Source organism: Mustela nigripes, chromosome 13 (assembly GCF_022355385.1).
Source record: "Mustela nigripes isolate SB6536 chromosome 13, MUSNIG.SB6536, whole genome shotgun sequence".
NCBI lineage: Eukaryota > Metazoa > Chordata > Mammalia > Carnivora > Mustelidae > Mustela > Mustela nigripes.
In genome coordinates this window covers 69,195,072-69,209,667 of record NC_081569.1, presented here as the reverse complement: position 1 = coordinate 69,209,667, position 14,596 = coordinate 69,195,072, and the positions used below count along the sequence as shown (strand labels likewise).

Here is a 14,596-nt window from a genome sequence, read left to right as displayed (position 1 = left end):
AGTTTGTAAGGAGGTTGACCTCCTTTATTCCATAAGATTTAGCCCACCCATTCATGCCTCCCTTCCTTGAAATCTGTGAGGCAGCTTCTAATTGTCTTAACATACTTCCACCCAAAGATTTTGTCTGGATTTAGTTTTTTCTTGAATTTCCATTCCCTTTGTGATTATAAGTAGCCATTTGTATTGTTTTTACTTTTTTTCTCTGTGTTAAAAAAACACACTCACCTAGCATATCAGTAGCAGCTGACGATGTTGGCTCCTCCATCCGTTTAGAAATCCTTGTTACTTACATGTGAATACATTAATCTAGAGGTGTGTTACTCTCTGGCTGTCATAGGGCCCCTCACAATTCCCACTAGATAGACTGGGAATACTTTGAGGATATTTCTGGTTTTCCTATTTTTGGTTCCCAAGTGGAATTAGAAAAACTAAGGGAATCCTATACTAGTTGCCTTATTACATAGTCAGCATAGCCTTCTCCAGCAAGTCATGAGACCTAATATTTTTGAGCTCAAAGTGATGTAGATCACTTATGGTGTGTTTGTGTGTGTGTGTGTGTGTGTGTGTGTGTGTTTTGAGAAGCAAGTATGTTGATTTGTTTTTATTAGAGCTCTTCAATTCTGTTATTGACTGGCTATAGCATCTCTGAAAGCAGTTTTCTCTGCCCATGTGATTTATTTTTTCTGTTGCTTTTTCCTTTCTAATTTGTCAGTTGATAAAGAAGAGAGATTGTTAGATTTATTTCTTCTACATTTGTGTTCTTGGGGAGGTGGTGGGTGGAAGACAGGGAATTTCAAAGACGAAACTTCATTTTTTTCCTATTTGTAGTGTGGCTCAAATACACAGTTGCTTCATGTGTTTCAAGAAGACTTCATTATAGGATACAAACCACATAAGGAAGATATGGAGAAAAAGGAAACAGAAATTTTTTTTCAGCCATCACAAGGTACTTTTTAAAAAGTAGTCTTGAGTTTGACACTATAATCTTAAAAACAAACTCCAAATTGTTATTGAATATGGATCTTTATATCAAAAGTCATCACTCATAATTTTTAGCACAAAACAACAGTTCTGTAAAAATTGCTTGTTTGTATGTGAAGAAAGCATGTGGGTGAATATTACATCCAGTTTCACCAATGACAAAGACTGTTGTCAAGAAAATATTACTTATGAATCCTAGTTTGTTTTAAAAAATAATTTTCTTAAAGATTTTATTTATTTATTTGACAGAGAGAGATAACAAGTAGGCAGAGAGGCAGGCAGAGAGAGAGAGAGGGAAGCAGGCTCCCTGCTGAGCAGAGAGCCCGATGCAGGACTCGATTCCAGGACCCTGAGACCATGACCCGAGCTGAAGGCAGAGGCTTTAATCCCCTGAGCCACCCAGGTGCCCCTAAAAAAATAATTTTAATTGTTCAGTTCTGCAATTAAATTACTTTGATTGGTAGTAAATTCTCTGTGGTATTTCAAGCAAACCAATTAATCTAAGTGTAAGTTTTTAGAAGTCCTCAGTACACTGCTAAAGACCATTGATGAGTATACAATATAAGACATTGTTTTGTATGGTATATCAGGAACCTCAGGTACACTGAATTAAAGGTACCATCTCACAGTATTCCCCTGTGACATGTAGTTTTTTCGTGCAAAATAAAGTAGTTCTTCATAAGAGCTTTCAAGATAGACCCCATGTGATGTTTAGCTTAAACTTCATTATTTAGTTTAAAATGTTCCTTTTAAAAGTTCTAACTTTGTAATTATAAGACAGTCCTATTCATTTGAATTTAGTCAACCTAGAACAAATGTTGAACAAATGTCAACATAGAACAAATAGAATATTTTCTATTTGAAAGAAGGAAAGACATCTTCTATATTAAGAATTCATTTTATATGATAAACATGTTTTTAGTTTACAGAAGGTTTCCAGATATTTTATCTAATTTGATTATAGATCAAAAGTATCTAAATAGACATAATTAATTTTATTGATGTAGCTTGTATTATATACTATTATATATAATAGTATATTATATTATTATGTATTTTATATTATATTATATTTTTGTCATTTATTGTGTTGTATTGTCATTTATGAACAATATTTCTACCAAATTTTGTAGGTAATTGCCTTTTCATAAGAATGAATTCTTCTCTGACATTTCTTCACCAGTCACTAGTAATTTTTTCCTTTCCTGCATCTTCTAATATTAATACTTTTCTTCTTGATAAGTTATTCAGTTGTCACATGGTTTTATTTTACTATCAGAGTATAAAAGTACTGCTTTATATATTTAAAATGTGTTTTTCCATAATATTTTACTTTTATTTGGGTAGAACTTTTCTATTTGCTAGGTACTGTTTATCATTCTACTTATAACAAGAATACCTACTAGAAACAATGCTTGTAAAAATATATAATTCTATATATATATACATAGAATACTATATATATAGTACTATGATATTTTTACTGTATTATACTATAGTATAATACTATAATATGTACTATACTAAAAATACTATAATATTTTTAATTGAAAGACTTACATTTAAAAATACTCTTTTATATCCTTCTTTTGAAATTTCTTTATGTAATCGCAAAATTAGACCAAAATTAGACCAAAAAAGATTTCCTAATGCCTTTCTTGGTTTTTCTTTAGATTTTGTGCAGTTTCTTTGACATTCTTCTTGAGTTTATAGTTACTTTCTTAAAGGACTTGATAGGTAAATGTTCTTTCTTCCTTGCTCCTGCCTTATTTTGTACTTTCTGAGTTTTAATTAAAAACTAATTTCTCTTTTAATTTTTTTAAATTTAAAAAATCTTCTTCATTTTTTTTTTAAAAGATTTTATTTATTTATTTGACAGAGAGAGATCACAGGCAGACAGAGAGGCAGGCAGAGAGGGAGAGAGAAGGAAGCAGGCTCCCTGCTGAGCAGAGAGCCCAATATGGGACTCGATCCCAGGACCCCGAGATCATGACCTGAGCAGCTTAACCCACTGAGCCACCCAGGCACCCCAGCTTTTTTATTTTAAATAGGCTCCATGACCAGCATGGGGCTTGAACTCATGACACTGAAGTCAAGAGTCTCATGGTCTACCAGACACCCTTCTAATTTCTCTTTTAATTAAGAAAAATGCTAATTACAAACAAAAGTAGAGTGTATAGTTTAAAGATTTTAAGATTTGGGGGTGCCTGGGTGGCTCAGTCACTAAGTGTCTGCTTCAGCTCAGGTCATGATCCCAGGATCCTGGGATCAAGCCCTGCATCAGGTTCTCTGCTTGGTGGGAAGCCTGCTTCTCCCTCTCCCACTCCCCCTGCCTATGTTCCCTCTCTTGCTGTGTGTCTCTGTCAAATAAGTAAATAAAATCTTTAAAGATTTTAAGATTTTGTTTTACTTGCTTTATCCCATTTTCATTTTCCCTGAAAATTTTTTTTTAAAGATTTATTTATTTATTTGAGAGAGAGAGATCACTAGGTGGGGAGGAGCAGAGGGAGAGAGAAAATCCTGAAAGTACTCCCTGCTAAGCGTGGAACCTGATGCAGGGCTTGATTCTATGACCCCAACACTGTAGCCTGAGCCAAAATCAAGAGTCAGCTGCTTAACTGACTGAGCCACTAGGTGCCTCTTCCTGAAATATTATCAAACAAACGCAGCCATCATGTTGTTTCACTCCTGTGTACTTCCACATGCATTTCTAAATATGACTTTCTTAAATGAGTATATTATCACATTGATCAATAACAAAATTCCTCAGAATTGTATAATAGAACATATTTACTTTATTCAGTTGTCTCAAAATGTCAAAAGTTATTTGATTTTCAGTTGTTTGGATTTGTTTCCAAAGTTTATACATCGTATTTTATTGTTTAGAAGTATCTTTTAATTTGAAGTGACTACCCATTTATACTCTCATTATGCCGCTTATTTTAGAGAAAGCTATTTTATAATAATTTGCCTAACTAGTTACTTCTGGTGTCATTCACCCTTTCTTCTAACAGCAGATTACCTATGTAGATTTAATTAGATCCAGGTTCAATTTCCTAGGTGATGCTATGTCCTTCATAGAAGGACATAAGAAAGAACATCACTTAGGATGCCTTGTTTTTAGTGATGCTAAGACCCAGAAGATTCAGGTGGTGGTTCCAGTGTAATGTTTGCTGCAATCTACCACATGAAGCAATCATGGTTTCTTCAATTAATGTTGGTTTTGGACCCATTATTTCATTAAAGATTGCAAAATTATGATTTCCTAACTTTATCAGTTCTCATTTACTTATTAGCTGGAAAGTATTTGTAAAGAAGAGTTTTCCCTTATCAACTAGAGCTACTTGTTTACTTAGAAATAAAGAGTTATTTTTAGGAAAGGGAGGGTAAGTGTTTAGTTTCTTCCATTTAATTACCAATTTCAGAAGAGGGTGTTTGTGCCCAAGTTATCACCAGGGATTACTGATGAATTTATTATTGTTGTTGCTTAACTTTCTTTTTCTTTTGACTACCATTATGAATCCATTAAAAAAAACTTTTTATTGAAGAATAGGATAGATATAGAGAGGTACTCATCACTTATGGGTTTTTATGTACTTAGGATATTTCAGTCAGTTTCAGTCGTTGTTCTTTATAGTGCTCATGTTGTCCTTTGTGAGACTAGTGAGGACCCTTTCAAGTTGGTTCTGAGTCCTTCTGACGCAGCCTTATTATTATTATTACTATTTTGCTTTCTTTTAGCACTGTAAGTTCTCCTAGGCTCATGTTGTGTAGATATCCTTTGCAAGAATGGAGTTATCATTCCAGACTATTCTTTTTAATGGGGTATGGTATTCAGAAACCACAATGAGAGCTCTAGCAGTGATCCTTTCCAATGAGTTATTATTATGGGTTTTCATTTTTTTTTTAATTTTTTATTTTTTATAAACATATATTTTTATCCCCAGGGGTACAGGTCTGTGAATCACCAGGTTTACACACTTCACAGCACTCACCAAAGCACACACCCTCCCCAGTGTCCATAATCCCACCCCCTTCTCCCAACCCCCCTCCCCCCAGCAACCCTCAGTTTGTTTTGTGAGATTAAGAGTCACTTATGGTTTGTCTCCCTCCCAATCCCATCTTGTTTCATTGATTCTTCTTCTAATGGGTTTTCATTTTCAAAGAAAGTTTTTGCTCAACATCATTCATCAGGGAAATTCAAATAGAAACCATAATGATATATCACCTCACATCTGTCAAAATGACTAAAATTAAAAAACAAAACAAAACATGAGAAATAACAAGTGTTGACAAGGATGTGGAGAAAAAGAAACCCCATGCACTGTTGATGGGAATGTAAACTGGCACAGGCACTGTGGAAAACAGTATGAAGGTTCCTCATCTTTGACCAATAGGTATACCTTCATGTTGGTTTTTGTGTACTTTTGACATAGTCCCATTAGATTTTTTTTTTTTTTTAAGGTTTTATTTTTTTGTCAGAAAGAGCAGAAGCAGAGCTGCAGGCAGAATGGGCAGAGCAGGCAAAGGGAGAAGTAGGTTCTCCCTTAACAGGGAGCCTGATGTGGGACCCTGGGATCATGACCCAAGCTGAAGGTAGAAGCTTAACTGACTGAGCCACCCAGGTGTCCCAGTCCCATTAGTCTTTGATAGCTACCTAATTTTTGGCACAAAAATTACATAAAACTCCTAAATATCTATTTTTCCCTCTTCCTCCCAACTTGCATACATATCAAGAGAAGTTTTTTGAAAGTGTCTTTCTTTTCACCCAGTAGAACTATACCTTAAATATATTTTTCTTTTGAACAATAGGATATCGTCCACCACCATTTTCAGAAAAGTTCTTTCTAGTAGTAATTGAGAAGAACAGCAATAATTACTCTATTCTCCATATGTGGCACCTTCATCTTAAATCCGTACAAGCATGCTTAGGTAAGTAATTATAATTTTATGCTGAGATGTTATGAAATAAATTCATTTTACTGAATCTGTTTTAGGTTGGTTAATTTTTTAAAATGAAGATCCAGTGAACTATAAATTGAGTTGCTGGATTGAAGAATGGATATGCCAAGCTTTTAATTACAGAATCATAAATAATTGATGAAACAGGTTAATCTAAAACCAAACCATTGTGCAAGTACATTAGATACATTTTTTAAAAGTCTGATCCATTTATTTGTTCAATTAATATTTATTGAATCCTTATTATGACTGTTCTAGGCACTATGTCTCTATAAATCTGTTTTCCACATAGAATTAATATGGTACTTTTCTGTGGATGAATACACACTTTCATCTGACATAATGTACTTTAGAATCCTTACATCCACATGGATAGAACTAGAGGGTATTATGCTAAGTGAAATAAGTCAATCAGAGAAAGACAATTATTATATGATCTCACTGATATGAGGAATTTGAGAACAAGACAGCATCTTAGGGGAAGGGAGGAAAAATGAATGGGAAGAAAGCAGAGAGGGAGACAAACCAGGAGAGACTCTTGATTCTGGGAAACAAACAGGGCTGTGAAAAGGGAAGTAGGTAGGGGGATGGGGTAACTGAGGGATGGGCATTAAGGAGAGCACATGATGTGATGAGCACTGGTTGTTATATGCAACTAATGAATCTTTGAACACTACACCAAAAACTAATGATGGCTAATTGAATTTAGATAAAATTTTTAAAAATCACTAAGAAAAGCATATTTACTATTTATAAAAATATGATTAAGCATATAAAGCTCATTGGTCAAACTGTTTCTTTTTTTTAAAGATTTTATTTATTTATTTGACAGACAGAGATCACAAGTAGGCAGAGAGGCAGGCAGAGAGAGAGGAGGAAGCAGGCTCCTTGCCGAGCGGAGAACCCGATGCGGAACTCAATTCCAGGACCCCAGGATCATGATCCGAGCTGAAGGCAGAGGCTTTAACCCACTGAACCACCCAAGCACCCCAAACTGATTTTGTAGAATATTAAATCTAACAGTTATAAGTTATATTAGCCATATTTTTGCTGTATACATTTATACTGATTTCCTAGCAAATTAGAAAATCTGTAGTATGAAGGAAAGAAGTTGAACTTGGATCCTTCTTTTTAGAACTGACATTTACTTTCTGAGAGATAATTGTTAAAATGAATTAACACAGCCTTATGAACCTGAATCTGGTTTTAACTTAAAATATTTAAGTTTTTGAAAGATTTTATTCTTTACTGGTGGTTATATAATTTAACTGATTTTATACACATTAAACATTTAATACAGTTAACTAATATTTTTTATTCCCTTTGTAATTTACATTATCATGTAACTCTGTAAACAGCAGTTCTAACTGGGCCATGAACTCAGGTTAGAAAAGCCAAATGATTTGATAGAACTTTTACCTGTGCCCATTTGAGCCTAATCTTCTTCTTTTTTTAAAATCATGTTCTATTAGCCAACATATAGTACATCATTGGATTTTGATGTAGTATTCAGTGATTCATTAGTTGTGTATAACACCCAGCTCTCATCGCACATCCTGTGTGAGCCTAATTTTCTTGAGGCAGTGGGAATCCAAAAGTTCTTTCAAAGACTTAAGTTCATTCTTGGTGTTACATGCTGTTTCACAAAAATGTGAGAGTAGAGTGATCTAAAACCAGCTTGTCAAGAAGAGAATTTTTAACTCACCAGAGAATATAGTATTTTCTAGGGCTGGACACAAAGCCAGGAAAGGTCCTGAAGAGATTAATGGAGGTAGTAACAGATCCTTGTGGTAGGACAGGAAGATTGTGATACCTTTTGTCCCTACTGCGTATGAGGGAAGTTTCCCACTGATACTCCCCTAAATCCAGGTTTAGTGTAGAGCTTCTTGCTTACTCTGTTTCTGTTAGCAGTAAAAGGTTACGAACAATCTGACAGTAGAAGCAAACAAATAATACGTCCTCTTCAGCTATGAAAGCATCTGTCTTTTGGTTCTAATATTCACAGCAGATTTAGTATAGTGTATGCTGCCATTCACAGCTAATACTTGAATTTATCAGTATGTTGAAAATCGGGGCTGAGAATCAAATGATAGACTTAAATTTAGATGGGAAAGTAACATATTGACTACTTCTAAGCGACCAGGCACTGAGATAAGTGCTTTAAACATGTGAGACCGACATTATCCCCAGTTTACTAATGTAATAATATTAAGTAACTTGATCAAGTCCCACACCCAGTTTGTCATAGGACCAAGTTTCGTATCAGGTTTTTCTGTCTCTAAGGCCTTTGCTTTTTTCCCCTGCTCTTATTTTCTTTCTTAGCATGAGAATAATACATTAGGAAAGTGCTTGGTTTACAGGAAGAGAAGTAATACAGCTTGACCTTATTTTGCAGATGAGAAAATAGCCAGAGATTGTGAAGTGCCTTGACTGAGGAGGCCAGGAGTAGTACTTCTTTCTGCTGAGTACTCATGGAAGTTTGTAGTCCCGTTCCATTTTGTGGAAAATGTTTACATAAAATAGATTGATATATTTAACATCCACCAGGAGCAACAGGGATTACTCAATATCTCTTACTATTCTGATGCTTCTTGAGATATATAAAGCAAGCACCATCCTTGCCCTTCATAAATTCGTAGTCTAATGTGGGGGAGATGGGCCCACAAATATAAATGTAATTCAAAATGTCCCTCACATGTAGCAGAAGCACAGATAACTGAATCTGCTTAGAGATTTATATTCCACTCTTATGTGAAAGCTGGAACTCTTGGGAAGATCAGATCGATATCCATACCCACCCCGTTTTTTTGTGGTACAAAAAGTGATTTTATTATAACATGAGGAAAGGACCCATGGGCAGAAAGCACTGCCCTGGGGGTTGTGAAGGTTGACTGATTATATACTTCTGAGTTTGTGGAGGGAGGAGTGATAGAGATAAAGTACATTTCTGAGGTATTAAGGAATTTTGAAGCAAGGGTTTTAGGACATTGGGGGGATCACTGCTGTTAAGGTTACTTTTAGTCTTTAAATAAAACATAAGCATGAGGGCATTAAGGTGGCCTTGAGTTCCTTGAGGAAGGTCATGATCTGTGTGTTTCGGATATCTATCAGTGGGCTGCAAGCCAGTCAGCTAACACCATCTTAAATTTGTTTAGAACTTTTATTTTTCTGTATTGGTTTTTGAAATCATCTTGTTGAAGGGCTTGGTAGTCAGGAGGCTGGTATTTTAGTGTCTTCCTTGCCACTAGCTAGTTATATGACTGTAGGAAAATCAGTAAGCTCTCTAAACTTAAATTCTTTCATTTATGACGTGAGGTAACTTAAATTCTTTCTTCTACAACATGAGGTAATACCTTGCTGTTCCTCAAAGTTTGATTCATAATGCTCTGTTTCAGAAACACCTGGGTGATTTATTAATGCAGATTTCTGGGGTCTACCCCAAAACAACTGAATCAGTCTTCCTGTGGTGGAGGCCCAGGAATCTGCATGGTAACAAGTTTCTCCTCAAGCTTTTGGTACTTTATAAAGATGCATTTATTTATTTTAGAGAGAGAGAATGCACACTTTTGTGCTAGTGCAGGAGTAGGGGATGGGGTGTTGGGGGGCTGACTCCCCACTGAGTGTGGAGCCTGACCAGTGGCTTTATCCCCTGACCCATGAAATGACCTGAGCTGAAACCAAGAGTCAGATGCTTGATCAACTGAGCAACCCAGGCACTCCAAGCTTTTGATGCTTTTTAAAGGTTGAAAACATTGGAGGAAATAACTTGAGATTTTTTTTTTCTAGTTTTTACATGTTGCACTTAAGTGTCTTTGATGGAGTTGGTGATGATAAGAATAAAAGGGGGGGGAAATCTGTCAGGTAACTCAGCAAGTCTGAAAATTGACCTTGTCTCCAACGTACTTTAAACTATGTTTCTTAATGATGACAAGGTATATTCTAGCTAACATATATAGAGATGGTTGTAATATATTTCATAATTTATCTTCAAAGCTAAACCTTCAGAAGGCTTTTCATCAGAGAGTCTACTTTCAGTCCCTGGACAGAAGAATGTAGACTCTTCTCCAGAAACCTCTCCTAGTGTGAGCCCCATGCCACACTCTGCCTCAATTGCCAATCTACAAACTGCTAGCAAACTTATTCTGAGTTCTAGACTGGTCTACAGCCAACCTCTTGATCTCCCAGAAGGAGTTGAAGTAATAAGAGCAACACCTTCTGCAGGTAAGGTAGCTTGAAGAGTGGGCAGTTGTAGCTCAGAGTGTCCTTCAGTGGGTAAAATGGACCAACCCTCCTGAAATATGTGTTATGTGGACAATTGTAATTTTCTAGTAATGATGTACCTGTTTAGAAACATGTCTTTATTGGAAAGTTTCCTATGATAAATGTAATCAGCCTGACAGAAAATGATATGTTTTAATGTGAAGTTTCTTGCCTGCACTATGATTTCTTATAAATAGCAATAATATAATATGGCAGTACAATTGCAAAGAACAGATATGTTCATCGGCAAATCACTGAAGTTTTTTTTAAGTTGAGGCAGTTCATCCACTTTGTACTAATCACATATTACCTTTATTAAATATGTTTGAGCAGGAGTTGGCAGGTACTGTGGGGAAAATACGTAAGATACAAGATCATAGTTTGGGCAGATAAGATCGTTGGGAGGGCAGGTGTATTTAAAATGATCTGTCACTTATAGAACTATAATTAAAGAATTCCTGGAGTAGTATTTTTGGGAAATGAAATTTGAGGTTCAAGACTGGTAAATGATTTTCAGTATGAGGCTTCTTTTATTCACCCACAAGATAGGTTTGAACTCAGAGTTGGAAAGATCATATTAATGGTTTACTCAGGGCTTTTGTGGCAGGTGCAGATCTGGGCGAGTTTTTAGTCTTTCAAAGTATTTGGAAAGTTTGGGATATACCCAGGTTTATCAGAATTGGTAATATAATAAATTATATTTTGCAGAGGCTTTGTACATACGTTACTTGACAGTAACACTCCAAGGGAAGTAGTAACATGGTCCCTAATATTTAGATGGAAAATGTTCAGATGTGGAAGTGGCTTTCCCAGTGTTGTGGAGTTATTGATGGACTAGAACCTGAATCCAGGTCTTCTGACCCCAGTCGTAATCGCTGTTACTCCTCATGTTATAGTTGACAGTGGATGAGTTATAGTTGATGGTTGATGAGTGGTCTTTGGCAATCAAGAATAAATAGGAGGATTTGAATTACCCTTATTTATAATGGTGAGACCTAGTAGTCTGTTTATCTCTCTGAAAACATTTTGATGGTAGGGGCAGATTTAGGGTCTGGATTATTCAGGTGCAGGTTAGGGGAATTTGAATGGGAAACTATAGTGAAGACTTAAGCATCTCTGATGAAAGTCATGACAAGTGGAGACTGAAAGTCCAGTGAGGCATGTGGTGAAGACATATATATGTAAGTTACAACAGGTAATAGATTTAGGGATAACTGGTTGCCTTGTTTTATTGTGTTTGAGTTTTATTTTATGGAATAGTCACCTTATTTAAACATTATTAATCACCTAAAAACCAGTTAAGTGATTATTACTGCATATTTTGATTCCACCAATGGGCTCTTCAAAGCTTGTATAGATAATATCTTGGCCAATGGATGCTTAGTGTAAAGCAGTAGCTAAGGGGGGTTTGCAGAATTATAATAAAGAAGCTTATAGTGGCTTTGGATTTAATCACATTATAAAACTTAATTGTTAGCATTTTATTTTGTGGTTGTTATCATGACTATCTGCTTTTTATTTTTTAAGGCCATCTGAGTTCTTCTTCGATTTATCCGGTGTGCCTTGCCCCTTATTTAGTGGTTACAACTTGTTCTGACAATAAAGTACGCTTCTGGAAGTGTAGTATGGAAACCAACCTGCAGTGCCAAAGCGATGAGAAGGAAACTTACCATTGGAGGAGATGGCCCTTGATGAATGATGAAGGAGAAGATAACAGCAGTACAGTGAGCATTGTGGGAAGACCAGTTGCTGTTAGCTGTTCATACACAGGCCGCCTTGCCGTGGCTTACAAACAACCTGTCCACCACAGTGGTTTTGTTTCTAAAGAATTTTCCATGCATGTTTGCATCTTTGAATGTGAATCTACGGGAGGATCAGAATGGGTTTTAGAGCAAACAATTCATCTTGATGATTTGGTCAAGGTTGGCAGTGTACTTGATTCGAGGGTCAGTGTTGACAGTAATCTGTTTGTGTACAGCAAATCAGATGCGCTTTTGAGCAAGGATAGATACCTTATTCCAAATATCAAACATTTAGTACATTTGGACTGGGTTTCAAAAGAAGATGGCTCCCACATTCTCACAGTGGGGGTTGGTGCTAATATCTTCATGTATGGACGACTCTCAGGAATTGTGACTGAGCAAATCAATAGTAAGGATGGAGTGGCTGTCATTACTTTACCACTAGGTGGTAGTATCAAGCAAGGAGTTAGGTCAAGATGGGTTCTTCTTCGATCTATAGACTTGGTGTCCTCTGTGGATGGTACACCTTCGCTGCCTGTTTCTCTCTCCTGGGTGAGAGATGGGATATTGGTGGTGGGCATGGATTGTGAAATGCATGTGTATGCACAGTGGAAGCACGCGGTCAAATTTGGAGACATTGAAGCTGATAGTCCTGATGCAGAAGAGACAGCAATACAAGATCATTCTGCCTTTAAATCTAATATGTTGTCAAGAAAAAGTATTGTTGAAGGCACAGCTATTGCTGATGATGTGTTTTGTTCACCAACTGTGGTTCAGGATGGCGGCTTATTTGAGGCTGCACATGTACTTTCCCCTACTCTCCCTCAGTATCATCCAACTCAGCTGTTAGAATTGATGGATTTAGGGAAAGTTCGAAGGGCTAAAGCTATTCTCTCTCATTTAGTGAAATGCATTGCAGGTGAAGTTGCGATAGTTAGAGATGCTGATGCTGGAGAAGGGACTAAGCGACATCTTTCCCGAACCATTAGTGTAAGTGGCAGTACAGCGAAGGATACGGTCACCATAGGAAAGGATGGCACTCGAGATTATACCGAAATAGATTCTATTCCTCCACTACCATTATATGCACTGCTTGCTGCGGATCAGGATACAACCTACAGAATTTCAGAAGAGAGTACGAAAATACCCCAGAGCTTTGAAGATCATACCAAAAGTGAACCAGAAGATCAGTATTCAGAGCTGTTCCAAATCCAGGATATAACCACAGATGATATAGATTTAGAGCCAGAACAGAGAGAAAACAAATCGAAAGTAATAAATCTTTCTCAGTATGGACCTGCTTACTTTGGCCAGGAACACGCTAGGGTACTTTCAAGTCACCTTATGCACTCGAGTCTACCAGGCCTTACCCGTTTGGAGCAGATGTTCCTCGTGGCTTTGGCTGATACAGTGGCCACCACCAGCACAGAGCTTGATGAAAACAGAGATAAGAGTTACTCAGGTAAGTATTCCCACTGAAATTTATAAGGTTACCATGCATAGAACCATTTGTATAATGTATGCAATGACTCACATATTAAGTTGCAGTCTTTCTTGAAACCTTGCAGTGAAAAGAACTCTTTAGTAGACAATTACAGTTTGTAGACAATTACAATCATAATATGATTAATTGTGAAAGAAAGGACTATTGGGATAGGCTATGACTTGCACATATGACATCGTGGATTTGTGATATCTGTGTGCATTCTCGCATGAGCTTTTACACTGAAAGCTTTGTGTCACTTTAGATCTATGTAGTCTTGTTTTTTCAAAACATAGTGACTCCTATGGCTTATTTTAGTTTTTATTTTACTTTTAGTAATTATAGTGGCCCACTTGATAATTTTACTATTGAACCATGAAGCTTATAGGGACCTCATGATCTCAACTTGTTCATCTTCCCATTTCTAGATATATATATTTTTTTACAATTACCTAATTTTCTCTGAAACGTCTCTTGAGAAAGAGGTTTTAATACATTTTACTATAATGTGTGTCTTGATTAATTTGCTCTATAACCAGAACATTTTTGGCTGTCTCCTGAAACTAGATTCCATTCTCTTTTATGCAGATAGTTGAAGGTAATGGTGTTGCTTGTAAATGATGGCATTAGCCAAGGAAACTGAAAATTATTGATCATTCATTCATTCAGTAAATATTGTGGAGGAGTGAACAGTTGCTATATGCCAGGCACTTTATGTACTTTATCATACTTAATTGTTACAACAATCTAGGTAGGTAGCTGTTATTATACTAAATTTTATAGATGAAGACACTGATCCTTAGGGAGATTAAGTGACATACAAGGTCATGCAGGTAGTAAGTGGCAGAGCTGGGGTTCCTATGTGGATACCTCATTGCCTTCCAGCCTGTACTCTTACTATTTCACAAGATTTCTAAATTTGAGGGAAAAAGACTGTTTCTCAAAGCTAGCTGGAATGTATTTATATCCTTATAATATATCCCCCAAATTTTCTCTTTGTAGATTAAAATAACTAGAGACTTCAGAAGCTTTTGCCTGGGGACCTATTTTCCAAACATGTTAATTAAAACAAATCCTAATGATTTTGAGGTGGTATATTCAATAGAGCAGGATTTTCCCCGTAATAGTCTTAATGAAGCCTTTGTTGAAAACTTAAAAGTTTTTACTC

At 36.2% G+C, this 14,596-nt stretch overlaps 1 protein-coding gene across 4 annotated transcripts in view; it reads left to right on the top strand.

The window, feature by feature from the left end:
* DMXL2 (Dmx like 2) overlaps positions 1-14,596 on the top strand; it is a 158,706-nt gene that overhangs the window by 93,930 nt on the left and 50,180 nt on the right. For all 4 annotated transcript variants that reach the window (XM_059372826.1, XM_059372824.1, XM_059372825.1 and 1 more), the window contains exons 15-18: positions 829-946; positions 5,794-5,913; positions 9,937-10,164; positions 11,731-13,407. In XM_059372826.1, coding sequence (XP_059228809.1) covers positions 829-946; positions 5,794-5,913; positions 9,937-10,164; positions 11,731-13,407 — 2,143 coding nt within the window. The remainder of the gene's footprint in view (positions 1-828; positions 947-5,793; positions 5,914-9,936; positions 10,165-11,730; positions 13,408-14,596) is intronic.